The 27905-nt window shown below is 44.1% G+C and overlaps 1 protein-coding gene and 1 non-coding gene across 4 annotated transcripts; both read right to left on the reverse strand.

The window, feature by feature from the left end:
- Positions 1-621: 621 nt before the first annotated feature.
- TIPRL (TOR signaling pathway regulator) lies at positions 622-27849 on the reverse strand. Of its 3 annotated transcripts, none has more exons than XM_045087769.1 (7): positions 27619-27848; positions 23180-23359; positions 22409-22508; positions 14045-14176; positions 5233-5328; positions 3257-3319; positions 622-2169 (listed from the first exon to the last, which is right to left on the reverse strand). In XM_045087769.1, exons 1-7 carry the CDS (start codon positions 27720-27722, stop codon positions 2026-2028), a joined length of 819 nt encoding a protein of 272 aa, XP_044943704.1. In that variant the 5' UTR covers positions 27723-27848; the 3' UTR covers positions 622-2025. The 3 variants fall into 3 exon arrangements, with proteins under 3 accessions (XP_044943704.1, XP_044943705.1, XP_044943706.1); XM_045087770.1 differs by lacking the exon at positions 27619-27848 and adding an exon at positions 26858-26901; XM_045087771.1 differs by lacking the exon at positions 14045-14176 and having other exon boundaries at positions 27619-27849.
- On the reverse strand, positions 13263-13369 carry LOC123394106. Its single transcript, XR_006608886.1, has one exon. It is a non-coding gene; the product is annotated as a U6 spliceosomal RNA (small nuclear RNA).
- Positions 27850-27905: the final 56 nt, after the last annotated feature.

Below are 27905 nucleotides of genomic sequence, written 5' to 3' on the forward strand. Positions count from 1 at the left end.
TATTATAACCCCTTCTGCCTAGTGCTGTATTGGACACATGGCACTTAAAAATAAATGAAAAGATATTCATGGCAGTATCTCTATTTTCAAAAACACTAACTCATCCTACAGCAAACACTGGGGGACTGAACTAGCCACAGAAGTACCGGGCAGGGAGGGCCGAGGGAGAGGAGGAACAAAAGCTGAACTGGGGAATACATTCCGGACTCCGTCTATTGTTCCAGGGGTGCAGGTCTGTGGGTCGCCAGTCTCCCCCACGTCACAGCACTGAGCACAGCACAGACCCTCCCCAGTGCCCACCGCCCAGCCGCCTCATCCTACCCCTCCTCTCCTCCAGGAACCCTGTTTGTCTCCTGAGATGAAGAATCTCTTACGGTTTGTCTTCCTCCCTGGGTCCATCTTGTTTCATTTTCCCTCCCTTCCCCTGTGATCCTCTGTCTTTGTTTCTCAAATTCCTCACAGCAGTGACAAATGGTAATTTATTCGGGACTGTCTGCCTGCAGAATCGGGCTACAGTGTGACCAAGTTCCAAACCAAGCACAAATGGAAAAAGGATACCAAACCATTTTTTTAAATTAAACTTCAGGAGAAACAGAAATAAATGAAATAGCAAATCACAGATCAGTAATTCCTTATTGTTTATTCTTTCCTTACAAAAAGACGCTGGGAACAAATAAATATGAAATGGCATATGTCTTATTTAGCAACGGGCAAATCGAGGCTTTCCGGGTCTTCTCCACGGGAATACACTCAAGGGGCTTCCAGAAGCTCACTCATCCTATCAACTTCCCACCCTCTATAAAAAAGATCAATTCTTTTAATTTCCCACAATTTTTAGCAATGGATTCTGGAAATAAGTCACCTAAACCTGACTCAGAGACTAAGATAACCGATTCAAGTTAAGAATATATATGATGTTGCCCAAAAACTTCAACTAATGAATATTCTTACAAGTTTTTCATTTCTGATATATCCTGTATGAATAAAGAGTCTATTCTGTTCAAATCCGCATGGCAAATAAAATACAACAGAAGGCTGAGCACAATATATACACTTTTCTGTCCCACGAGAAAAGATTAAATACAGGTATATTTAATAGACAGTGAACATGCCATGTATTTTCTTAAAGCCAACAAAATCCTGATTTCCTATACCTTGCAGGTGATGCAGCAGAATGCAAACAAATACCAAAGTCACTGTGACAAAATCTGGCTGATAAAATTAGCTACACAACAGTACAAATTCAATATTCAATGGATTTATTCATTCCAAGGTTGCATGGAAAATGAAGTTAAAAAACGTCAGTACAAGTAGAACCGCACATAGGAAAAAGCACCTAAAGACGAAGGAAGGGCAGCTCTGACACCTCCCTGCGGCCGGCGAGCCACGTTCAGGTGCTTCCACGGATAGAGCACCGTCAGTCTGCCCAAACCCTAGGCTGCTATTCAGTTCTGTGTCTGAAATCTTCTCAAAGACCCCAAAAGCCAATTTAAATTTAAAGGGGAAATATATATATATATATTTGTGTGTGTGTGGGTAAAGATCATTTACGACATCAGTTTCCTAAAAGGCAACTCACGGCTCTCCAGAAGTGCGCACAAACCAAAAAGCCCAAAGGAAAGAGCTAGCACACCAACATGCACGCTCAGGAAGCCACAAGGTGCTGTAATTCTGTGACTGACACTGACCCTCGGGGTCGGAGACAGTGTCTCATGATAGACGCAGATTATGCCCACTGCATGTGAGGCACACACACACCACTAGTGAGTTCGCACTCTAACAGTTAGAAATCCAAACTTAACTCCAGAAAATATAAATCTGGAATATGAATCTGAAGACAGACAGTACAAAAAGCTGTTGAGTAGAACCTGCCTGCAACAATTCTTTGTGTTTTTTTTTTTTTCCTTTAAGGCTACAGAAAATCTGCACATAAACAAGGCAAGTAATTCTCAGAATAAAAATACCCCCTCCAAATAGCTAAGGTCCCCAGTCAGATTCCACGGTGAGTCTATGTTGTATCACATTCTATTCCGCAGGTGCACTTTCTTGTGAGTCTGCAGGGTTAGGATCCATTCTTTCTGGAAAGAGCAGCTTCTCGCAAACTGCCTCCTTGATCGGTAAATACTGGGATATTTCATTAGGTTCCGTGAAGAGGGAGGGTGAAACGTGCTGGAAATACAGAGCTCGGGTTAGTACAGAGTCACTGACCACACTGGGAGTCACTGACCACACTGGTACTTTTAAGAAATGCTTTGGTTCAAGTACTCACAAAGCACACCAATTTTATTTTATTCTTTTAAACAATTTGTTTGGGGGCCGGGGGGTGGTGGGGGAGAGGGAGAGTCTGAAGCGGGCTCCATGCCAAGCACAGAGGCTGACATAGGGCTCGACCTCTCAATCCGAGATCATGACCCGAGCCGAAAGCAGAGGCTTTAACCCACTGAGCCACCCAGGCACCCCTAAGCATCTGATTCCTGATCTCAGCTCAGGTCTTGATCTCAAGGTCATGAGCTCAAACCCCGTCCTGGGCTCCATGTTTCGTGTGGAGCCTACTTAAAAAGGTTTTTTTTTTTTTACTGCATCTTAATCTCATCCCCTTTACTCATGTTTTTGACCTTGAAAGCACCAGCCTTTAGACAGAGCCAGGATGTGGCCTACGACGGACTCTAAGTGACTTTTCCTACCCACGTATACTCTACACCCATACAGAAATAAGCACCAGTGGTATCAATCTCTCTAAATCACAGCGGTATTTGCAAAAAGGTATGACTTTTGAAGCAACCTATTACAGAATCCTACAGATTTGCAGAAGCCCTTTACAAGTCCCAGGAGAGCAAAAAATAAAGAAAATTAGGCCAAAACAAGGTATGGCACAAAACTATCACATTTTAAGGAGAAAAAAAGAGACTGGGTAGAAAAAAATCAGAGGGTGACAAGGTGCTAAGTGGAAAGAAGACGGCCCAGTGCCCCTCACAGACCCGCCAACAAACAGCGCTGTGACCTACGGCAAGTCACAGCTCTGGCTCTGGTTTTCCAGAATAAAAAGTGGCAAGTAGACTAGAAGAAGGCTCTGGTACGTACAAAAGCTCTGACTGGTTTTGTACCTGAGGTAAGCTCAGGAACTTATGCTCCAGTAGGATTTATCTTTAAGAGGCTTATTAGGTGAATTGATAGATTTAGGGATCCAGATTTGGGTGGAAACATGCAAAATGAACATTAAAAGTCAACTTCTAAAAACTGGATTAAAATACTGTACCATTAAATTAGCAATTTTGCTCTCTCGTGATGTATATTCTCGTAACATGTAGGTCTTGTCCGCCTATGTTGAAAAAATAAGAAAAGGTTGCCATAAATCTATTTCTATTGTTACAAAATCCTTTCTCTCAAACAGCACTGCCTAGGACAACAGAACTGCTTACAAAGTAGCAGGAAGTCTGACAAGAATTCTCATGCTGCCAGGAGACAATTAATTTTCACCAAGAATTCTTAATTACTAATACCAATCTCTATAAATCACAGTGATATCATATGTAAACAGATTTAAGAATTACCATGTAAGAGAAATACAAGCAGACGTTTAACTTTAAAAACAACACATGTATTTGCAAATAATATGTGCCAGAGATTTTAATATTCATGTTTGAAACTACATCTTTTCCTTAAGCTTTATCATCACCTATCTACATAACCTGGAGACTCTCACGTGTAAAGAAAAAAAGCTTAAATTTTATTCTCTCCCATTTCTGCAAAATTCTTGAAATTGCTTATTTAATAAATCACATTTTTAGACTTCGACTTTTCCCATTTCCAACTTTTTAAAGTTAGGTTTTCCTATTTTAGGTTTTAGAAAAAAATTTATTATAATTTGTTTTTCGGTGAAATATTATTCAATAAAAGAAAATTCACACAAGATTAAACTCCCTTAAAGTTTTAATCTTTCCTATTAATAAATGTAAATTTTAATCTTTAATCAATAAAACAGATTACTGCTCACTAAAATCAGATAATACAGAAGTAGAGAGCAACCACAGCTTCTACAGATAATACTATCTTTTAACATTCAGAAATCTCTACACAACTTATATATGTTCACTTGCTTTTTAAAATACAAATCTGAGATGCGTATCTTTACACATCAATTAAATGCCAACTCTCTGCCACTCATTTTTAGTGGCAGTCCACTTTCAACCTATGGATGTAAATTAAATAGTTTAAGTCGCGCCCATGCGGTGAACAGCAAGCTCCCGCCTCTCCTTTCGCTACCACCAACAGCAGCACTGCCACAAACGTCCATATACACTGCGTATATACTAAAATTATAAACACACATTATACACACACACACACTTCTGAGGCAGAAAAATACAGCCTATCTTTAGTACTTTGCCACCACTTTTAAAAAAGAAAAAAACCATAGTTTTTTGAGGGAAGAAACCCTACCCCCCGCCCCCGAGCGCGGGACTTGGGCACCAACCCCGTCTTACTGGGTTTAAATTCCACTTCTGCCACCTATTCACCGTAGAACCTGGGCAAGTGACCACCTGACGTCTTGGCTGTCGCTGCCTCAGCTACGAACAGAGATGATGACCGCTCTTCTTCCACAGGGTGCTGCTGGTGACAGTCACCACCACTGCCCTACTGACTCGGGCGCTCCCTTCTCTAATTCTCTACACCATCACAAACCAGAGGCTACAGACCCACTGCGAAAGGACAGGCTGCTATAAGTTATCATAGGAACTTCCATGACTCGATTTTTTAGACACTTTTTGGAAAAGCCTGTACGTCGGCAGTTCCTTCAGAGGGAGTACTGAGCTTTCAAACTTCAGCGTGACGATCACAATGATTATGTAATACCAACGCCAGGAGGCCATGTGATTGGTATTTTTAATAAAGACATTATATAAGCGCTAATACGATGAACAAAGGTAAGAGTTAAGGGACAGTTCTCTTAAACACAGATTAAGTACGTGTGAGGTTTTTTCAGAAGCATCAGACATGCCCTACTGGGGAGTGTCCTTTAGAAAACATTTTTAGCTACTAGAACTTTCAGACAAGATGTGCTGTTTCGTTTCCTGTGCCATCAACAGTGCATGTAGAACACCCTATCTTAAAGGTCAGAAGGACTGTCATAAAATATAAAGCAGTGTTTCACTTCAAATTCCCAACCAGACAATGTAACAACAGGAACAAGCCCAACATCAACCAGTATATTCAAGAAATAAGAACACATACCTCATGGTAAAGTCTTGTGTCATTCATTCTGATAAGCACCCCATCAATTCTCAGGAAAAATCGCAATAGCAGGAAAAAGCTAGAAGGCATCACTCTCTGAAAAAAATAGAAATATTTTAATGAAAATTAAATATGTTATTACTTTGCTAAAAGAAAATAAATTTTTTTGAAAATGAAAATTCTAAAGGCATCAGAGAAGACTGAATTAGCAATATACAGAAATCTCTAAACTAGACGTTCTTTGTCATAGTTTCAACTAAGGCTCAATATATTAGAATATAAACATCTTGGCTTCAGTTTCCTACAATAAAAAATATTTTTTGGTCAAAAGATATTGAGGTTAAAGATTTAAAAAATACGTAAGTATTATGAAAATTACAATGGCTGATTTAAGGACACCTGGGTGGCTCAGTGGGTTAAAGCCTCTGCCTTCAGCTCAGGTCATGATCTCAGGGTCCTGGGATGGAGCCCCGCATCGGGCTCTCTGCTCAGCGGAGAGCCTGCTTCCTCCTCTCTCTCTGCCTGCCTCTCTGCCTGCTTGTGATCTCTCTCTCTGTCAAATAAATAAATAAAATCTTAAAAACAAACAAACAAACAATGGTCGCTTTAAAAATTGATAGTACTTACAGTAAATGTCAACTCCAGTAATACCAAAATTAAAGAATAACCTATTTCTTTGTTGTTACCTGTGTCTTATTCACTTTACAGTAATAAAGAGCCCTTAAATAGAATGGTCTAATTCAGTGCAACCAATTAAGTACTATCTCATACAGCCAAAGACTGATTTATCAGACCATTATAACATGTTCTTAACAACTTTAATCTGCGTCATATCTACACATTTCTGTTTTCCAAGTGTAAACCACTGAAAGAAAGCCAGAAAGTCAGTGATAGTCGAGTGAGGTTGGTCCTAGTGGTAGGGAAGGAGGGGCTGAATAGTGTGTGGGGTCTTTAGATCTTTAAAAAGAATATTTTGGGGCACCTGGGTGGCTCTGTCGGTTAAGCGTCCAACTCTTGATCTTGGCTCAGGTCATGATCTCAGGGCTGAGAGATCAAGCCCCGCGTCAGGTTCCACACTGGGCATGGAGCCTGCTTAAGATTCTCTCTCTCCATCCCGCCTCCGCCCCTCCCCAACATCTCTCTCCCTCTTTAAAAAAAAAAAAGAAGAAGAAGAAGAAGAGTATGTTTGGGGGAACCAGGGTGGCTTCATCAGTAGAGCGTGCAATTCTTGATTTCAGGGTCATGAGCTCAAACCCCATGCTGGGGGTAGAGATTACTTAAAAAAAAAAAGACCATTTCTTTTTCAAAAAGTGCTTGACCATTTACTAAATAAAACTTATCTACTAAAGTCCAGTTCTTCTTATAGTAGGTCTTGGATTTATATAAATAAAAAGACACAATCCCAGGGGCACCAGGATGCTCAATCATTAAGCGTCTGCCTTGGGCTCAGGTCATGATTCCTGGGTCTGGGAATAGAGCCCTGCATCAGGCTCCCTGCTCCTCGGGGAGCCTGCTTCTCCCTCTCAGCTCCCCTGTGCTTGTGTTCCCTCTCTCGTCATCTCTCTCTGTCACACAGATAAATAAAATCTTTTAAAAAAAAAAAGAAAAGAAAAGACAGAATCCTAACAGTCAGGATGTTTATCAAAGAGGGAAACAGAGAAGCACGAGGTGAGGGGTGGCCAGGCTCAGAAGCACTCAGAGAGAGAAGTGCCTACATCTGCTGGAGAGAGTCAGAGAAGGCCGCGGGAAGCTGACCATGGGAAGGAGAGTTTCCAACAGAGGTGAGAGCACGTGTAAGAAGTTCAGAGGCATGCACCAGCACGGTATCTTCAGGGCGCTGCCCGTAACTCCGCACGAGCACAGAGCAGCGTGAACAGGAGTGAAGATGTAACAGGACAGCCCGTTACTAACAGTGGCTTTACTGCCTAGACAGTCACCAGCCACAGGCCAAGCTCTCCTTTCTTAGGACACCCCCCTTTTTTAAAAAGATTTATTTATTTATTTGGGCAGGGAGGAGGGATAATCTCAAGCAGACTCCCCACTGAGTGCAGAGTTCGATTCGGGGCTCATCGCAGGACCCTGAGATCATGACCTGAGCTACAACCCTGAGTCGGACACTTAACCTGCTGAGCCACCCAGGTGCCCCTGCCTTAGCACCTCTACACACCCTGTTGCCAGACGTGATGCTTACCTATCTCTGGATCTCAGGGTCAATGTCGCTTCTACAGAGAAGCTTTCCTACCATTCCAGAACCACAGGTTTCTCTGGGTATCTCCTCCCCACTCCCTTAGAGACCGACAGATTTTTAACTACCTCCGTTTACTTGCCTACAGCCCCCGCCCCTCCACGGGACCGCAGGCCCCATAGCAGTGAGAACAAACAGCGAGCAGTGCTGGGTTCACCTCCGTGTCCCTGCGGCCTAGACACGCAGCCGGCACCGGGCAGGCGCTCACCGCGAGAGAGGCTGGAGCTGCCTTTGCCGAGAAAACGCTCCCGGCTGAGCCGCATTTGGGTGGGATTATCTGCACCAGACCTCACAGCAAGACACAGAACGAAGAACTTGGAGCAAGACCTGACCTGTGCCATCTGGCTCCGTCACAACTGACTGGGAATCGCACTACCGCTCGACAGAGTGCTACGTGTAATTACTGGAAAGACTGATGGGCAACATTTTCAGATTTCCAAGTTAGTTGTTAACAGTCACACTGGCACAACACAGCGAGCGATCACTGCGGCATGGCAGAGGGGACCAGGAGTTAGAAGACCCTAGTTCTAGTCCCAAGGGCACAATTCAACCACATGTATTTGGAGGCAGCAGCTCTCTTGTAGGAGAAGCTGGGGAACTTCTGGGTGTTTTCCTCACAATGATGAGCAACCGCAGCCTCTGGCAGCTGAGGACCGGGGATGCTCGAGACTCCGCAGCACGCCAGTCCTACACGACCAAGTCCGCCAGTCCTACACGACCAAGTCCGGTCCTGCAGCCAGGAAACCTCCGAATTATCTTAACTGGCATTCATATGGGTTAAAACAAAACAAAACAAAACAACAATTTATATTGATCTGACCTTAGAACCTAATTGCATTTTACATATAAATGCAAGATTCACTCAAGGAATGCACTGACCTTAATTGAGGGAAAGACTCCACCTCACTTCACTGGGAACATTACTTAAGGGCTGTTCACCATTTCTGAAAAACTACATCAGCAATGGCAGTCCTGTGTCGTCTGAGTCCCTTGCTGGTACCTGGCGCCTCCGCCAGCCGAGGCCTCTAGCTGTGGCGTTCAGTGAGTCAGTACTCGGACGGAGGTACAGGACTACTTCATGGTGTCTTTCAGTGCAGTCACATGATGCACTTACAGACCGAAATACATATTTTATTTTAAATCAATTTCCTCTTATTTCTTTTTTATTTTATAGTTAGGACATTATGTTGGCTTATTGGAAAGAAGGTAGGTTATATTATCTATGAATTACATTTCAGGAAAGTAAAAGGGTAGGGGTGCTTAAAGTATTTGGTAAAACAAAACAAAACCAAAAAACTAATGGAGCAATGTGTGTAATTAGGTTGAGACCCACGAATTCAGAGCAAGTCACTAAACCACCCAAGGTCTCCTCCTTCATCTGTAAACATGTGGATGTAAAGAAACAATCCCTTGGGCCTGTCCCTGTGAAATATGGCATTGCAGCAGGACCGCATTTCAACAAAAGCTATGTCCACGTTGGCACTGTCCCTGTCCCTTGAGAGGAAAGATGGGTCCCTACCTGGTGTACTTGCACCTCTGAGTAAAACACGAAGCAGAAGGCAGACAACATCCACTCCTGAGGACTCAGAATGGAAGTAACCATTGGCTGTAGAAACCATTACAGACCGTAGGGCGTATTTGGGAGACAGGGAGTTTACTTCCTTTGAAAGCTAAAAACTTCCACATTAGCATGAAAATAGCTTTCCTTTTCATCTTTGACAGACAAGTCACATCAGCTATAAATCCTACAAAGCACAGTATATTAGAAGACAAAATCCTAACCTAAAAACAAGCTTTGCTCTAAGAACCTGATTTAGAAAACCAATCAGGGATGCCTGGGTGGCTTAGTCACCATCCCAGGGTCCTTGCTCAGTGAGGAGCCTGCTTCTCCCTCTCCCTCTGCAGCTCCCCCTGCTTGTGCTCTCTGACAAATAAATAAAATCTTTTAAAAAAATTAATTTGTGAAACATCCTGTAGATAGAGGTAATGCCACAAACACAAAATTATCAAAACTCCGAAAAACTCCCTAAAGCAAATCCAGAAATCCCAGAGCTCTGAATCTACTCTTTCTCCCTGGGGATCTGGGCACAGGAAATTTTCTTTTTTAATTAAAACTGTCTAGATTTAGAATTAAAAATTAAGATGGTTAAAAACATTTCAAAACCTGAAACAAATAAATTAAAAGCAACCTAAAAGGCTCTATCTAACAATCTCCAGAATGTAAAGAAGTTACTTTGTTTATATAAGCAGCTTCCACATTTCGGTATCATTTCTTTAAGAGTGTTTTGTAATTATAAAGGAAACCAAAAAACCAAACATTCATAAGCAACTAGATTTACAATTCTAAAACAGTAACTTTTTAGCGGTTTTAAGGTTAAAACACCAAATAAAGGCAATGAACATTACTACCCTTACCCCAGATGATTCCAAGAGTGTTTGGAAAGTGAAAGATCATCTATACAGCTGTCCCCTGAACAACACAGGTCTGACCTGTGCAAGTCCACATACGCCGATTTCTTCTGATCAGTTTTCCCTTCTCTATTTTCTCTTCGCTACGATGTTCTTGGTAACAATTTCTTTTCTCTAGCTTACTATATGGTAAGAGAATAGTACATATCACATGCAAAATAAGCAAAACCGGCTGTTCATATTATCGGTAAGACTTCTGGTGAACAACAGGCCACTGGCGGTTAAGTTTTGGGGGAGTGAAAAGTTGTCCAAAGTTTTTCAACTTTTTTTTTAAAAGATTTTATTTATTTGAGAGAGAGTGTGTGCATACACAAGTAGGGGAGTGACAGTGGGAGAGCAGGGAGCCTGCCCTGGGGCTCCACCCCAGGACCCCAGGATCATGACCTGAGCCAAAGGCAGCCGCTTAACCAACGGAGCCGCCCACGTGCCCTAAGGATTTTCAGCTTCTAAGGGAGGGTCACTGGTACCCCTAATTCCTACCCTGTTCAAGGGTCACCTGTTTATTTCATAGCTCCAATCAAACTTCTAGCCATGGGGAAAGATATAAGGCAGCCCTTAAAATTTTATACTTATTTTTGAAGGTCCTCAGAGAGCTCTGTTAAACTAAAAATAATCTGAGATGGTTCATATTTTATCTGAAAGCAAGTGGGAAAAATGCAAAGTCAGAAAACGCTCTAAGTAAAAAGGCCAATGAAGTGGCCTCAAGTGAGCTTGCGTGGGAAGCACCCTGCAAAGGCTCCGGAGATGGTCCTGCTGCTTCATCCTCAGGCAAGGGCGGGCGGCGTGACAGCCTGAAGCTACTGGCAGCTGTCACAAAACCAGCTCGCAAATACCTCACTGTCACGGTGGTCCACCACCAGCTCCCTCCCTGGTCTGGCTGGAGAAATTTATACACCTACAACTCAGATCTGGACCATGTGACCCATTCCCTCCATGGCCACGTGTCTACCCAACTTTCCAGTCCACACACGTACCACAAGTACACTATGGACAGTCAGGCAAGAAACAGTCTTTGTCCCCTGTGCTAAGAGGTAATTAAACCTCTCATCTGCCTAGGTAATTCTGATAAAACTCCAGGTTTGGGCATCACCGGACTTGAGGGAGGCTCACCTCCACCACATCCCCCTGTCCTCCTGTCACCGCAGTAGCAGCATCTCTCCTGCCGAAGTCTCCCCTTCCTCTCCTGAGCAAAGGCAGAGTCAGACTGACCCACTGTGTGACTGCAAGCTTCTTAGTATTTCTGACCCTCCATTTCTGCTCACTGTGTAGAATCTTCCCAAGGATAAGGAGACAATACAGACACGTATCTAACACAATGTCTGTGAAATAATAGAAAATACGTATCTTGATCTCTGTTTCTGGTTCCTGACAGAGGGCTTCAGAAACCCTTGTAAACTCCTAAGTGATAAGAGCACTTAGGAACATCTTTTGTTCTAATGAAGCAAACCTCGGTGAGCACCCAGGTCGGGGATGATCCCCAGAAGACCAGGCCATGATTAGAAGATGGATTTTCAGTTCCAACTCCCATTTTCCAGAGAAAAGAGTGCATCTAGAAATGGAGTTCATAACTGACCACACCCATGTGAGAAGCCTTCCTAAGATCCTAACATACTCCCCATATTTAAAGAAACAAAAAGCACCCACACTTTTGTCAACCTCATGTCCTCTCGTCGGGACATCTCTGTTTCTTCTCATCCAGGAAGCTTTCTGGAAGTCGGGTCTACGCCTTGTCTCCACCTCCGCGTCCTTCACTTACCCCCGCTCCGTGTAACTGAACACTGCGCTCGCCAAGGTGACTAACAGTATCTTACTTGCTAAAAGCTATAACCAGTGTTTCTCGTCTAGGGGACGCCAACGCAGTCCAGGATCTCCTTACAGCCCGATGCTGGCTCTCACGTCTTCCTCAGCTCCTCATGCACCATGTTCCTGGTTTCTCACCTATGCTTGTGTTTACCAGGCTGATCTTTGCTTCTACAGAAAGAACTTCATTTGGGGGCGCCTGGGGGGCTCACTGGTTGGGCATTGGATTCTTGATTTCCACTAAGGTCATGATCTCTGGGGTGTGCGACGGAGCGCTGCGTGGAGCCCCGCCTCTGGCCCCTCACTCGCTAGAGTCTGCTGCTTCTCCGTCTGCTCCCCGCGCCCCGCTTGTGTGCACTCTCTCTCAAATAAATAAATAAAATTAAAAAAAATTCAATTACACGAGATAAGTGGAGATAAGGAGCACCTGGGTGGTGAAGTCAGTTCATCGAGGGGCTCACTCTTGGCTTTAGCTCAGCAAGTGATCTCAGGGTGGTGAGACCAACCCTGTGTGGGGCTAGGAGAGCTCAGCACGGAGTCTTCTTGAGAGTCTGTCTCTCCCTCTGCCCTTCCCCTACCTGTGCCTGTGTTTTCTCTCAAATCTTTAAAAAAAAATAAAAACAGGGACACCTGGGTGGCTCAGTCAGTTAAGCCTCTGCCTTCGGCTCAGGTCATGATCCCAGGGTCCTGGGATCGAATCCCGCATCAGGCTCCTTGCTCAGCGGGGAGCCCCTTTGCCTGCCATTCTGCTTGTGTTCTGGTTCTCTCTTACTCTCTCTCAGCCAAATAAATACATAAAATCTTTAAAAATAATAAAAAATTAAAAAATAAAAGTAAGTTACATGAGGTAAAAAGAAAGAACATGTTAAGACGATGTTGCTCCTCAGCTTGAGACTTACTGTTTCCTCTGGTGCACACAGAACACATTTGTGCGCCTCCTCTCCAGCTCCTCCACTGACAAAAACACAGGCGTCCCCACACAGATAAATCAAGGTACTCGGATACTAACGCATACCCAGATAGGCAAACCCTAAGGAACCTTCCACATAGTCAGTGAGTTGTAGCAGGTGGCTGGGCAAGCAGACAGGTGCGTGACTGGATGAGCTGGAAAGTGAACGAACCTAAATGGTGAAAGCTGAACTGGAGGAGGGTTACAGGTGGACAAGGGAGTAAGGTGCTAATGGAACAATTATCTAAGGGCAGAATAATGATATGTATTAGATGGCACAAAGAAAACCGTCCCTGGTTGCATGACCATAGCTACACCAAACTTTTGGGCCTTGTCTATAAAACACAGAAGCTAGACTAAGTGACTCTCTACACATTCATTACAATTCCAAAATTCTGTGATAGTAGAGAAAACTTGACTCTGAAAGTCAAGTTTTGATTTATTGTTTTCATTCCTTGTCATGTCCCTCACAATACCCACAACCATTATGTTCCCGCACAATTTCGGAAGCTGGGGCCCCGTGTTTGACAGACCTTGTAAGTGCTATAACTGAGGGTTTATTTTTTTTTTTTTATGGAACGCTTCACGAATTTGCGTGTCATCCTTGCGCAGGGGCCATGCTAATCTTCTCTGTATCGTTCCAATTTTAGTATATGTGCTGCCGAAGCGAGCACATAACTGAGGGTTTAAAAGAAAGGACTTATAGGGGGTCTGGCAGAGGAATATTTAACTCTGCCCGGGGCAGCTGTTTTGTGCCATACAGAGGAGACGACACTTTAGCTGGGTCTCACGGGATAAGGCATGTTTCAGTTGAAAATTTTCTATAAAGTGTTAGAAACCCATTTATGACCAACAGTAAACGCGTATGAGCAACTGCTAGTGAGCATGTATTATTCTTTTTAAACGTGTCCCACCAATATATTATAAGTGAAAGTAGCTTGTTCGCCAGACAGAAAAGAACACAAAAGGAGTAAGGAGTTCACATGTGTCATTTTTGTTTTCCTTTTCTGTGCTTGAGATGGAGGTACAGTCTGTAGATCCTTTCCAGTAGCATTTTTAATTCAAAAGTAAAAATTAAGCCATAATTTTCATTCAAATCAAACAGTAAGCAAACAAACTAGAGTAGCCAGGCACCTCTTTTAAAAGAAAATGTTCGGCTAAACTAAAGTTTAGGAATATACTAAGATATTGTGAATTTATAATGGATATGAAGATGTACTCTACACCCAAGTGATACTTGACGCGATACCATGTTACGACTGTGAGTCTCCTACGTGAGTCTTGTGTTTCTGACCAACGGTTGGACCGGAAGAAGGACGTTCGTCTTAAACAAAAAACACGGTACTCACAATTTTCACACTGAGGCTTGAAACTCCATGATCATGAAGTTCATCCTCAAACAAGAGAACTTCTTCAAAAAATTTAATCTGTTCTCTGGCTTTCAGTTTCTCTGTATCTATATGATCTGTTGTAGGTACAACCTGAAAGAACAAATTCAAGAAGGAACACATAAAAATTTAAAGAATTAGAGCCACAGGAAAACTGTTCTCCTATCAGCCTTGTCTTCATAGCCAGAGCACACAGTTCTAGTTTTGGGTGTCGTCAGTAGACATGAAAGATAAGAATGTTCCTTGTCCTTGAAAAACTTAAGATACTACAGGTAGCTGATACTACAACTTCAGAAAACAAGGGAGTCAAAATTCATCATCTTTCATAAAAGTCTAATTCAAATCAAGTGTTCTGTTATGATTATCGGAAAACTAATCATCTGAAAATTAGTGTGAACTACTATCATAGACGTCCAAAGCAGTTTTGTGCTGTGAAAGTCCACCTTTCATACACTGGTTTGGAGATTTAAAAATCCCCATTATATATTTTAGGTTCCCAGCCTAGCTTCCCCAAACCTACAAACAAAATAGTGTTTTAAATAATGAAGTAGTGGGGGTGCCTGGGTGGCTCAGTGGGTTAAGCCTCTGCCTTCGGCTTGGGTCATGATCCCAGGGTCCTGGGATCGAGCCCCGCATCGGGCTCTCTGCTCAGTGGGGAGCCTGCTTCCTCCTCTCTCTCTCTGCCTGCTCTCTGCCTACTTGTGATCTCTGTCTGTCAAATACATAAATATATAATCTTAAATAATGATGTAAATAAGAACTTTCACAGATAGAGGGGAAAACTCTTAGCATTCCGAAGAGGTTTTGGAGGACACTGGCCATTCCTTCGCAGTATTATTTTGTGGCTCGCAGACACACATTCACAGCCCAACAAGAGAATCAACAATGTTAACACGGCAAGACTTAGCAGCAGCTCAACTAAGTCTAAGTGTCTCCTACAGCTACAGGGTGGGATCTGAGACACCATTCTTTACCGCACCCAGTGCCACTAGATGTTCAGCTTTCCTATCCCTTGACAGCGCAGTACCATAAACACGACAACGCTCGTCAAACCGCAGCTGCTCAGTAAGTGCCTGATTCCTTCACTTTCCTCAGCAGCCGTGACGGGGTAATTCGACTCACGGGTAGAATCGGGAAGTGGAGAGCAGTCTGGGAACTGGCCCGGGATCAGGACATGACGAGGATGCAGGAGACTGCAGGGATGTGGGCAGGGGAACAGTGTGAAGGAGTTCTATGTGACGTGGGGGAAGGTTATGGCGACAAGCGGTAGCAGTGTGCACTGGAGCCCGAGAGGTGAAAGCGTGTCCGCATGTCCTCCCTGGTCACTCCGAGAGCACACTCCCCCCCTCCGCAGTCTTCTCCAAACTGCGCCCGCAGCAGGCCTGAGGCCACACAGGCGCAAACGGGGAGTGGGAAGGGGGCGGAGGGGTGACGGGGCAGCGCCTAACCAGCTCCGTGTCACCTGCACGTTTGTTTCCCATTTAAGACAGAAGCTGGTGCTTCTAGGACTGCCTAGGAGCATAAAACTTCAGTCGGTATAAACACAACTTCTAAATTCCTCACTTTTTATTTAGCTTTAGTTTGAAGGTACACATTTGTAAGATCCTCCTTATAAAAACATCTGATTTCCAAAAAGTTAATCAGTCATTATATCAATTTCCTATCAGTAAATGACTACTTCACTGTTTCGTATATACCTTCACAAGGGACCGATCAAAATGAATCTATCAGTTTTGCCATTTACTTGTGCTTATAAAATATCTGAAAGAAAATAATGGACAAAACATTAAGGAATATACTAGGATATATTCATATATGGGGATATTCATTATATTGAATTTATCTATACTATCTTTTTCATTTGCCAGGAAAAATATGTTTAAAATATATTTTCTCTTTCTCTGTTCTCTTCCTCAACTCTACTTACGTCCTCCCTAAACTCAGGTGTCTGAAAAGAAAGGGGGAAAAAAAACCCAAAACCAACAGATCGGTTGAAAACAGATCAAACACTTCTAACTTCTAGTATTATCAGAATAAGGAACTCAGACAAATCCTCTTGCTGAAGACAACTTAAAAGCTGGATGAAAAAACAAAAACTTAAAAACATCAAATGGTCGAGACGCTGAAGAACTACTGGACTGAGACCTGAGAGAGGACGGGAGCCCAGACAGGACCAGCAAGGCAGCAGTCGGCTGGTTGGGGCCTGACGGCCTCTGGAATGGCCCGTCCGGGGGAGAGGCTGGGCTCTGCCAGTTGTTGGCTCCATCACAGCTCAGCACTCACCGTGCAGAACACCCTGTGCCCTCCCTAGTTGGGGATGGTGCGCTAATGCTGCACGAGTTTCACAGCTTCTTAGATCATACGGGCCTGGAAACCGCAAACACTGGCCCCAAAACAGAGGTTAGCAAACTAAAGACCCCTAGGCCAGCTGTGGCCAAATGTCACCCCATCACCTATTTTTTCCATGAATTGTGAGCTAAGAATCATTTTTACATTTTTTAAATCATTGGAAAAAGCAGTTCAGTTAAAAAAAAAAGAAACTCAAATTCATTATATGAACATATATATGAATTCATATGATTTCACTAGATGAAACCCAAATTTCCACGCCCCTAAGTAAAATCTTCCTGCAGCAAAGCCATGACCATTCACTCACTCACTCTCTGGCTGTTTCAACGACAACAGCACAGCCGAGCAGCTGCAACATGAAGGCTACAACCCCCGAAGCCTAAAACCAGCTCCACAGAATGTCTGTAGAACTAAGTCCTTGACCACCAATACCCTCAGTGCCTCTCAGAAACAACAAAAGTCCTCTCTGGAGAAAACCATCATCACCCTGCGATTTCGACAAAAATACGGAGACATTTAGGAGCCTAGACCCCATGAGCCAGAACCAACAGAAATAATAAGACAGTAAAAGACCCTAGGGAGGGGCGCCTGGGTGGCTCAGGGGGTTAAAACCTCTGCCTTCGGCTCAGGTCATGATCCCAGGGTCCTGGGATCAAGCCCCGAATTGGGCCCTCTGCTCAGCGGGGAGCCTGCTTCCCCACCCCCCACCCACCGCCGCCCCGCCTCTCTGCTTACTTGTGATCTCTGTCAAATAAAATCTTAAAAAAAAAGAAAAGAAAAGAACATGAGGCCGCAGCTGTAGAATAACAACGCACACTATTTTTGAAGGAACTGAACGTTAAGGTCGAAAATTTCAAATTATACTAGAAAATATTTTTACAAAAGAATTATGATCAGGAGGGATCCTGCTGAGGGTGCTCGCAACATCTTTCTTTTCCTATATTTCACAATTCATTAAACTGTACCTCCATATTTTTGGAGTTATTTCACAATTTTTAAAGGGCTTAAAAAACATATGGAACACTACAAACATTCTTAACACCTTTCAAGAAAAGTGAGTCTTATTCACGTCTTTCAAGTAAGATCTCCCTCACATCAAATGGAGGTTTATGAGAAGGAAAATACTTGACTTATAAATTGTTTTAAATTTATCATATAAAGTTAATTAATGGTAAATGTTAAGAACCCTATGCTAAATTTCCTTTTTAAAAATTACTGAAAACAGTGCATGTGTGTATACACATACTAGATACATATTTATCTCGGGCACCTGGGTGGCTCAGCGGGTTAAGCCTCTGCCTTTGGCTCAGGTCATGATCTCAGGGTCCTGGGATCAAGCCCCGAATTGGGCCCTCTGCTCAGCAGGGAGCCTGCTTCCCCCCCCCCCTGCCTGCCTCTCTGCCTACTTGTGATCTCTCTCTGTGTCAAATAAATAAATAAGTAAAATCTTTAAAAAAAAAAAAAAGATACATATTTATCTTTATATATAAATATATATAAGAAAAAATTTTTTCTTTTTGTTTCTATAGTACATACCATTAGGAACATATTGTGAAATTGCTGTTATACAGTGACTTTTTTTAAAATGAAGATATAACTTCCATACTATAAAATTCAATCTTTGAAAGTGTACAATTCAGTGGTTTTTAGTTTTCTCACAAGACTGTGCAGTCCTCACCGCTATCTGACTCCAGAACATTGCATCATCCCCCAGAAAATCCCCATACCTCTTAGCAGTAACTCTTCATTCTCCATTCCATACCCCGGAAACCACCACGCTAACTTCTGTTTTTCTAGATTCATCTCTTTGCAAATCATTCTGGAGCACCCACGGGTGTTCTGTGTCTGGCGCCCTTCACTCAGTCTGCTTCCGAGGCTCACCCCTGCTGCAGCACGCGACCAGCACTTTGTTCCTTGTTCAAGGCCAAATAACACTGCACTGTCTAGACACACCAGTTCTGCGTATCCACTGAGGATTATTTAGGTGTTTTCCACATTTTAGCTATTCTGAATAACTCTGCCGTGAACAGCTGTGGACAGGTTTTTGCATGGGTACAGGCTTTCCAATTCCCTCGAGTGTCTACCGAGGGAGTAGAATTCCTGTGTTATATGGTAACTCTATGTTTAACATTTTCTTTTAATTGCAGCCAAAAGTAACATATAACATGAAATCTACCAACTTAGCCATTTTTAAGCATACAATTCAGTAGTGTTAACTGTATTCACACTATTGTCAACGAGATCTCTAGAATTTCTTCACCTTGCCAAACTGGCCTACTAGAATTGTTAACCCACGTCCCTGTGATAAACAACTCTATCAGCTGGGGTACAGTATGTGCAGCTCCTTCTGCCTTTAGACGTAACAAAATCCATTCATTTCCGACATTTAAGTCTGTACATTTCTCCCTAAAAATGTACTTTGGAAAGCCCAAGATACTGAAGATGATCTATAAATGGCCACTCAGCACGAGAAGATGTTCAACGTCACCAATAGTTAGAGAAATGCAAACTAAACCCCTCCGACATCGCTGACGGGATATGAAGTAGGGCGGCCACTGTAGAAAACAGTGTGGAAGTTCTTCAAAAGATTAAAAACAGAACTGCTGTGCCACCTAGCAATTCCACTTCTGGGTGTACATCCAAAACGCGCAGAGCAGAATCTCAAAGAGGTGTCTGCACACCTCTGTTCGTAACAGCACTATTCGCAACAGCCAAGGACAAGCAACCTCCACACTCACTGACAAATGAGCGGGGAAGCAAAGCACGGCCTCCATCTGCAGAAATACTCCTCCGCCTTAAAAAGGACAGAAAGGCTGACACGCGCTACGCTGATGAACCTCAGGACGCGATGCTAAGTGAAATAAGCCAGTCACAAAAAGACAAATATTGTCAGATTCCACTTATCTGAAGTATCTAGAGAGTTTGTCAAACTCAGAGAAGCAGAAAACAGAATGGCGGTTGCCAGGGACTAGGGGAGGAGGAAATGAGCTACTGTTTAACAGAGTTTCAGTTTTTCAAGATGAAAAAGTTTTGAAAATTGGCTGCACGACAACATGAATAAATTTAAATTACCATACAGAGAAATTGCTAAGATGATAAACTTGGTTATGTTTTTTACCACGATGAAAAAAAAAAGAAAGAGAAAGAAAAGCTCAAAATATCAAATCACACTGAATAAGCTGACAAATGTTCTAACAAGCTTTAAAAAAGAATGGTTTTTTAGGGGTGTCTGGGTGGCTCAGTCGGTGAAGCACCGGACTCTCGGTTTCTGCTCAGGCCATGATCTCAGGGTCGAGGGCCAGGCTCCAGACTCAGTGAGGAGTCCGCTTAAGGATTCTCTCTCTCCCTCCTCCGGCTCACACTCTCTCTACCTCTCACTCTTTCTCAAACAAATGAATACATCTTTTAAAAAATACTCTCTTAAATGCAGGGACATTATACACGTTTTATTCCTAAACGGCAACACAGCTACAAGAGGCAGTCTTCCACTTCCACTCCCCTGCCGAGTCCCCTGATTTATTCAACAAGAATGAAGAAAATGACCACATGTTGCCAGGTACACACGAGGCCTCTGACCTCGTAACATCTTACACCGTAATCTCAGAGGTGTTCTGAGGGTGACCCGGCTAACAATCAGCAAGGGCGGATCTGCAACCAGCACAACTCTACGGCTGGCTCTCGTCTCTTGCACTATGCTACAACTCAAAAAATAATCTGTAAAACAGCCCCAAAAGAGTGAGAAAACACTATGTGCATGCACACACACACACACACACACACACACACCAGCAGCCTCCAGCAATTAAACGGCAAGAATATAAGGGCAAAAGGAAAGGCTTCATTCTAACACCGCGTTCTCTGACATTCTTACCATTTACATAGATTATATTTTCCTCCATATATATAGGAAGGCATATACTTCCTATACACACGAGGGTTTTTGTTTTCAGAAAGGGTGGAAGAATTGAAATTTAAAATCCCAAGTAATATTATAGGGCAAAAAATTCTTAAGAAAGTCAAATGTAAAAAATGATCCAATGGTGTGATCTTCCATATACAACAAACATGCTTAACAATAAGCTACAGCTTCGGTGTTAACAATTAGCTACAGCTTCGGTATTATGTTATTAAGAGACACATACTTCAAGAGACACGTACTTCAAGAGCTTAAACCCACTTCTTCACCCACAAAATGAGGATAAGAGTGCCGATGATACAAGATTATTCTGAGGATTAAGCAACAAAGTTCTAACAATGTTGCCTTAAAAATGGTTATTCAATTTTTTAAAGCAATAAAGAAACGTATTCATCAACTTGTAAGGCATCATTCCTGCAAAGAGTTAAAATGAGTTCCCATTTCCTCACTCGTGGCAATGAAATATCAAATGAACTTTGTTCTTTACAAAGGTTTTCACTCAGGAGAAGAAACGAGACTTTAATCTATGAAGTATCAAGGAACTGAGACAACCTTGCTATACAGGAGGGATCTCTGTCTGTTTTCGGCATCCACAGCTCCCAGAATTAGCTTAGAGGAAGAGCTCAGGAAAGAATGAGTGAGTGAGTGAGTGAATGCACAAATGTCCTCTCAAAAAATGCATATTTGTCTTGGAAGCAGCAGAGTTAAAGAGTTAAAGCTTGGATTACAGGAGTGTAGGAAGCGGAGAGAGCGGAGTGCCCGCTAGGAACTTCTGTCTTCCCAAGACTCCAAAAACTTCTGCAGAGACAAGGTGCCCATACACAGCTCTGGCTCCTTAACACTCCTGCCTAAGCGCCAACATACGATCTGGTCACCAATAATCACTTTATTTCCACTAAAGTAACTTTCTTCTCTGTAACTGAATGTGGTAGAGACTTGCAACCTAAGCCAAATTTTCTTCATTTCAAATTGCAGGATGTCAAACGCAGCTAAGTTCCCAACATGAGACCTACAGATTCTACTTCCCAGCGTAGGCACCCTGAAGTGACTCCGCATCTCTTCTCAAGCTGTTTACACGGCTGCATTATTAACATGGAGCTGGAGGGGCTCCTGAGCGCGTTCCCACAGATAAGCTCGTGTCAAAACTCTGCTATTGAGGCTATTGTCTCTGTTGACCCAGTTCACTAATAAAATTGAGACTCAGGGTAAGTACCTGCCTAGAGTCATAACCAGGCTCAGGGACAGTGCAGCAAGACGAACAGCTAAGCTGTCTGAGCACAAGTCCTATCTGTCCACCAGCCTGTTCAGCTGTAAAACCACAAGCTACTAACTAGCAGGTTTTGTCTACATCACCCAATTCAATACACCAAGGGCAGACATGCATTTTTTTTTAAGATTTTTAAAAAATTTTGGGGCGCCTGGGTGGCTCAGTGGATTAAGCCGCTGCTTTCGGCTCAGGTCATGATCTCAGGGTCCTGGGATCGAGCCCCGCATCGGGCTTTCTGCTCAGCAGGGAGCCTGCTTCCCCCTCTGTCTCTGCCTGCCTCTCTGCCTACTTGTGATCTCTCTCTCTCTGTCAAATAAAATACATAAAATTTAAAAAAAAAAAATAAAAAAAAATAAAATAAAAAAGATTTTTAAAAAATTTTATCTATTTTGACAAATAGAGATCACAAGTAGGCAGAGAGGCAGGAAGAGACAGGGGGAAGCAGGGCCTGATCCAGGACCCCGTGATCATGACCTGAACCAGGGGCAGAGGCTTTAACCCACTGAGCCACCCCCAGACACACATTTTAATTTGAGAGTGATAATGATAACATTAAGGCCGTTTGCCATTGCTACTAAACGTATTTTTGGAATAAAAATTTTTCCCCTATGGCCTTCTTCTCTTCTGTTTATAATCAGTAAGCAAAATCTCTTCACATTAGGTTCTGAAGCTTCCCTCGATAGAAAGTAAGTGGGATGAAAGCAGCAGCAAAAATAGGCCACAGCTGGGGAGTTCTAATGCTGACACTGTCCAAGACAATGACTTGATCATAAAAGCAGAAAATAAGACTTACCTTTAACTTAAGTGACTCTCCAAGTAGTGTTCCCTTGTAGTCTGTGGTGTAGGTCCAATCGTAGGGTTTAAGAACGTCTTGGGAGTGCTCACCCTCCGTCCTCGGAATCAAAGGAAGAAGGATCAGATTCAATGACGCAGAATACAGACCATCTGTACTCACGTATCATACCAAATTACATTCTAAGAGTGATACAAACATTCTAATCAATACAAATGCTTGTCATAATTCACCAAAACAAGATCTTTCTTGCTTTTTCTGCATATTTATTGCTATTAAACTTGTCATATGCTGATAGAGTCTCTCTGATTAGTCTGCACGCTGCCTGAGGACATGGTTAAAGACCTGGACTTCTCTTTATCCTCCAGGTACCTGGTACAGAATTGGCACAAAGTAGATAACTGCTAATTTGATTATCACAGAAAATACATTTTTCTCTATTTCAATGCCCCCTACGTTTACAATGCAAATCACAAGTAACTATTTTTCTTCAAAAACAAGAACAATAAAGTACACAGTGTACTGACTCTTCACTAAAGGACACCCTAGGTTCAAAAATGTAACCTTACTAGCTCCGCTCCACTGTAATTCAACTGAACTCAGCAAGTATTCAAGATCTCCACTTTACGGGTGAGACAAATGAATCACAGAATGACCCAACTATCAAGTATGATAATAATACTTGCCTTTCACTCTAATAAAAGACACATGTCATGAAGGTTTCTTTCAACTCTTCTCTTTCATTTAACCCATACCCTTCCAGATTCTCACCTGCTCTCCTGCCACTCTTCAGCACAGGCTACTTTAAGCATTCCTTGATAGTTGTTTACACATCGTAATGCATCTGTAGCATTGAACTCAATCCCGAAGCCAGAGCCGTGCTGGATCCTCAGGACGTTGTCTCCAAACATCATTTCAGGGAGAGACGGCATGTGCAATTCATCAGCTAACCTATGCATAACCAAAAATCAGATAATAATTACAAAGTGGGCAACAGAGGCAAAAGTTTACATGTGCTCTGAGTGACGTTCTAAGGGATCACAAGGAAAGCAGAGGCCTTCAGTGCAAGTGTTCTACAACAGCAACTTTAGCAGATCAGAAGGCTTTCGTGTCAATTTTCTTTTCTAAGACTTCCGGATTTTTGAACAGCCACGCAGCTATTATAAAACTAAATAAAATAAAAATAATAAAAAATCCCTGCATGAAAAAATTAAACAATGGAAAAAAATACTGATTCTTATTAGAAACATTTATTTCATTCCTGGTTCACAAAGACCCACCCCTATCAAGAATAAATATGGGTCCAGATTCTACTATGACTGCCTAGGAGATGACCTAATGTACCATAGTCGCATGTTTCCATAAGGTTCATGTTTCTGGTAGACTTTTTGTTCTTATACAACAATTATATTAATTATAGTTATGAAGAGAAGATAGCACTTAAAGAGCCTGTTTCTTGTAGGTTGTAGGAAAACAACCTTTCCAATAAAATTCTCAACCTGTCACAAGTTTTAAAAGGTGGTAATGAAGAAGGCAAAAGCAGCAACACTGATGAGGGAAAGCGGCACTTGCTTACATGGCTTTCCGGAAGGACTGTGTCGATTTACATTCTATCCCCCGAGGCACCAATGAAGCAAAAAGTAACAAGAATTTAATCAAATTGATATCCTGACTCAAAATATCAGTTTTGGAAATCTATAATAAATAATCCCCAATGCAGAAACGAGGTATACAAATTAATACTCATAACCATCTTCTTTATAATAAAAAAGAAATACTCAGAAAATCCAATCATAAAGAAATAAATGGTTATGTATACTATAGTATATCCATGCAATGAAATATTATAGAATCATCAAAAATATTAAAAGAGAAAATATAATAAAATAGGAAAAATGGTTATGATACAACAATAGGAAAAACTGGACACGTTTATTATATCTGTGTGTATGTATGTATGCACATCAGTGATCTAACATTTTAAGTTGCACACCTTTAGTATGATACCTAATAATGTTAATTTTTCATCACAAATTTAAGTAAAATTTATTCTTAGTTATTAGGAAACAAAAAATATTAAGTACTAGAAAAATTAACACTCCTTTCTTCATTGTAATGCTACTGACAATAGCTAAGATGTGGAAACAACCTAAGTGTCCATCCATACCACAGAGGGTGGATAAAGAAAACAGGGTTTATACATGCAACAGAATACAATGCAACCTAAAAAAAAAAAAAAAAAGGAAGGAAAGTCTGCAATATGGAACAACATGGATGAACCTTGCGGCCATTATGCTAAGGAAAAAAGCCAGTCACAGAAAGACAAATACTACATGATCCTACTTTTACGAGGCGTCTACAATAGTGAAATTTGGCAGTGTCTCGGTGACTTAGTCGGTTAAATGTCGGACTCCTGATTTTGGCTCAGGTCATGATCTCAGGGTTGTGAGATCAAGCCCCAAGCCGGGTTCAACACTCAGCACAGAGTCTGCCTGAGATTCTCCCCCTGGCCCCCGCCTCTGCCCCTGAAATAGAGATGGACACGCTCCAGAGACCTGCTTGCTGTACGACACCGGACCTGCAGTTAACAGGAACGCACCGCACACATAAACATCTGTTAGGAGGGGAACTACAAAAGACCCTGAACAGCCAAAGCAATCTTGAGAAAAAAGACCAAAGCTAGAAGTAAAATGCTCCCTGATTTCAACTACAAAGCTATAGTAACCAACACAGGACGGTGTTGGCACCAAACATACACACTGATCAGTGAAACAGAATGGAGAGTCCAGAAATAAGCCCACACGTATGCAGCGCCTGAGCGGCTCAGTGGGTTAAGCTTCTGACTCTTGATTTCGGCTCCCGTCACTGTCTCAGCGTTGTTGAGACTTAGCCTGGCAGGAGGCTCTGCAATCAGAGCGGGGCCTGCTTGAGATTCTCCCTCTCTCCCCGCTCGCGTGTTCATTCGTAGGATCTTCCTCTCGCTCTCATATAAGTAAATCTTTAAACCCACACCTACAAGGTTATTAATCTTCAACAAAGGAGGCAAAAACATAAAATTAGAAAAAACAGTCTCTTCAATAAGTGGTGCTGGGGAAAACTGGAAAATCAAAAAAATGAAACTGAAATGCAAAAAAAAAAAAAAGGAAACAACCACTTTCTTACACTGTACACAAAAATAAATTCAAAATAGATTAAAGATGTACATGTAAGACCAGAAACTATAAAACTACCAGAAGAAACATGAGGCAATAAGCTCCCTGACATCCGTCCTGGCAATACATGGTGGCTCTGTCTTCTCAACCAAAGGCACAAAATCAAAAATAAATGGCACTATACAACACCGAAAGCTTTTGCCGATGAAGGAAACCAGCAACGGAATGAAAAGGCAATCTACTAAACAGGAGAAGATATCTGCAAGTGATACAACTGATAAGGGATTAATATCCAAAATACATAAAGAACCCACACAATCAATATACATGAGAAACGGGCAGAGCAGCTGAAAGACATGTCTCCAAAGACGACGCAGAGACACATGAAACCATGTTCAGCATCACCAATCATCAGGGAAATGCAACTCCGAACGACAATGAGATGCCACCTCACACCTGTGAGAAAAATAACCCGCCATGGCCACGACGTTCCATAGCTGGTGCAGCCACTATGGAAAAGAATAAGGTTCCCCCCAAAATTAAGAACACAACTACCACACAATCCAGCAATTCTATTTGAACCAAATAAAAACACTAATTTGAAGGAACCTCTGTAAGCTCACGGTCACTACAGCATTATTTACAGCCGCCAACATAGGACCGCAGCCCAGGCATCCAGCGAGACGAACCGACAAGTACAGACAGACCAACCGACTACTTCCAAGGAAACCACTACCAACTTCTGATGGAAAATAGGATCATAGATCTCGTGTTAAGTATCCCCACTGCAATGAAACAAACTTATAAAGAAAATATTAAATACCTAAAAGATTTAATAAGATGACGACGGAATGTACTGGAATGAACTTTAATAAAAAAATCCAATTACGCAGACCTTAACCACTGCACCGAAGAATGCATACAAAATAACACAAGACGTGAGTCTCTCAATTTGCCCCAATATATCTGGAGAAACCTGGCGGCCCTACAAAGTATTCCAGCTGCAGAAGTAAAGTAATTACCACCGCACACGACCACCACCCCTTCCGCCTCTCTCCCCGGCCACTTGCCTTGGCCCAGGTCTTAGGACACCAGCGCGGCCTCGGCTGCCGCCCCGCACCCTACCCTTCCCTTCCGGGACGATTCTGCAGGAGCTCGGCCCCGCGGCCGCAGGGGTCAACCCGAAGCCGATGACCCCAACCCGCCCCCGGGCGCACTCAGGCTTCCCGAGGGCCCAGGAAACGCCTGCTACGTCCCCGCCTGCGGCCGCGCTCAACTCAGAGCTGGACAGTCTGACCTGCGGCTCTCCCCGGCGGCTGCCGCCATCTGGGCCGCGTCCCGCTTCCCGGCGGCTCCACCACGAAGCTTCCCGCGCCGCGGCCCGAGCCAGAAACCCCGTCGTCCGCACGGAGCGCTCCTCCCTCCTCGCGTCCACCGCCGGCAGGGCCAGGTGCGCCCTTCCAGCGGGGCCCGCAGCCCGCAGCCCCGCAGCCCCGCAGCCCCGCAGCCCGCAGCCCGCAGCCCGCAGCCCCGCAGCCCCGCAGCCCGCAGCCCCGCAGCCCGCAGCCCGCAGCCCGCAGCCCGCAGCCCCCGCCGTCGCCGTCGGAGAAGTCCCGCAGCGCGCGCACCCGACGGCGTCGCCCCCCGCACGGAGCCGCACAGACACACTCGGCGTCGCCCCCGCCCGCCCCCGCCCCCGCGCCCCCCACGGAAACGGCTCCTCGAACCGGCGCAGGGTCGCAGCGCCCCGCGGTCCCGCATCACAAACGCCCCCCGGCCGCGTCCCAGCGCCCGAAGCTGCCCGGACGCCGCGCCCCCGTGTCGGGGGCTCCAGGGCACGACAGGCCCCGTCCGCCCGCCCGCCCGTCCGTCCGTCCGTCCGTCCGTGGACGCGCTCCCAGGAGGCGGCGGCCCTTCCGTCTCCCGCGACCCGCCAACCCCGGGGCCGCTCTGCTCGGAGCCGCGGCGGCCGGACCCCGGCGGGGCACAGGCGGCCTCCGGCGCTCTCGGCCCCGCCGCCCCCGCCGCCGCCGCCCGCCGCCGCCCGCCGCGCCTCACCGCTCCACGTCCGCCGACTTCATGATGTGCGTCTTGGCGGCCGTCAGCGTCCAGGGCCCGAAGGAGAAGTCCTGGTGGCTGCTCTGGAAGCCGTGGATCATCATGGCCGACGCGGCGCCGCGCGGGCCTCACGGAGCGCGCGGGGACAGGCGGCAGCGGCGGCGTCCGACCCCGGGTCCTCCGCCTGCGTCCGGCCCAGCCCCCTCGGCTTCCGAGCCGTTACCATGCCCGGCCCCGCCCCGCGCCGCCCCGCCCCGCCCCGCCCCTGCGGCCGACCCGACGCCCGC

This window comes from Mustela putorius, unplaced genomic scaffold, assembly GCF_011764305.1.
Source record: "Mustela putorius furo isolate JIRA1106 unplaced genomic scaffold, ASM1176430v1.1 tig00001451_pilon_pilon_pilon, whole genome shotgun sequence".
NCBI lineage: Eukaryota > Metazoa > Chordata > Mammalia > Carnivora > Mustelidae > Mustela > Mustela putorius.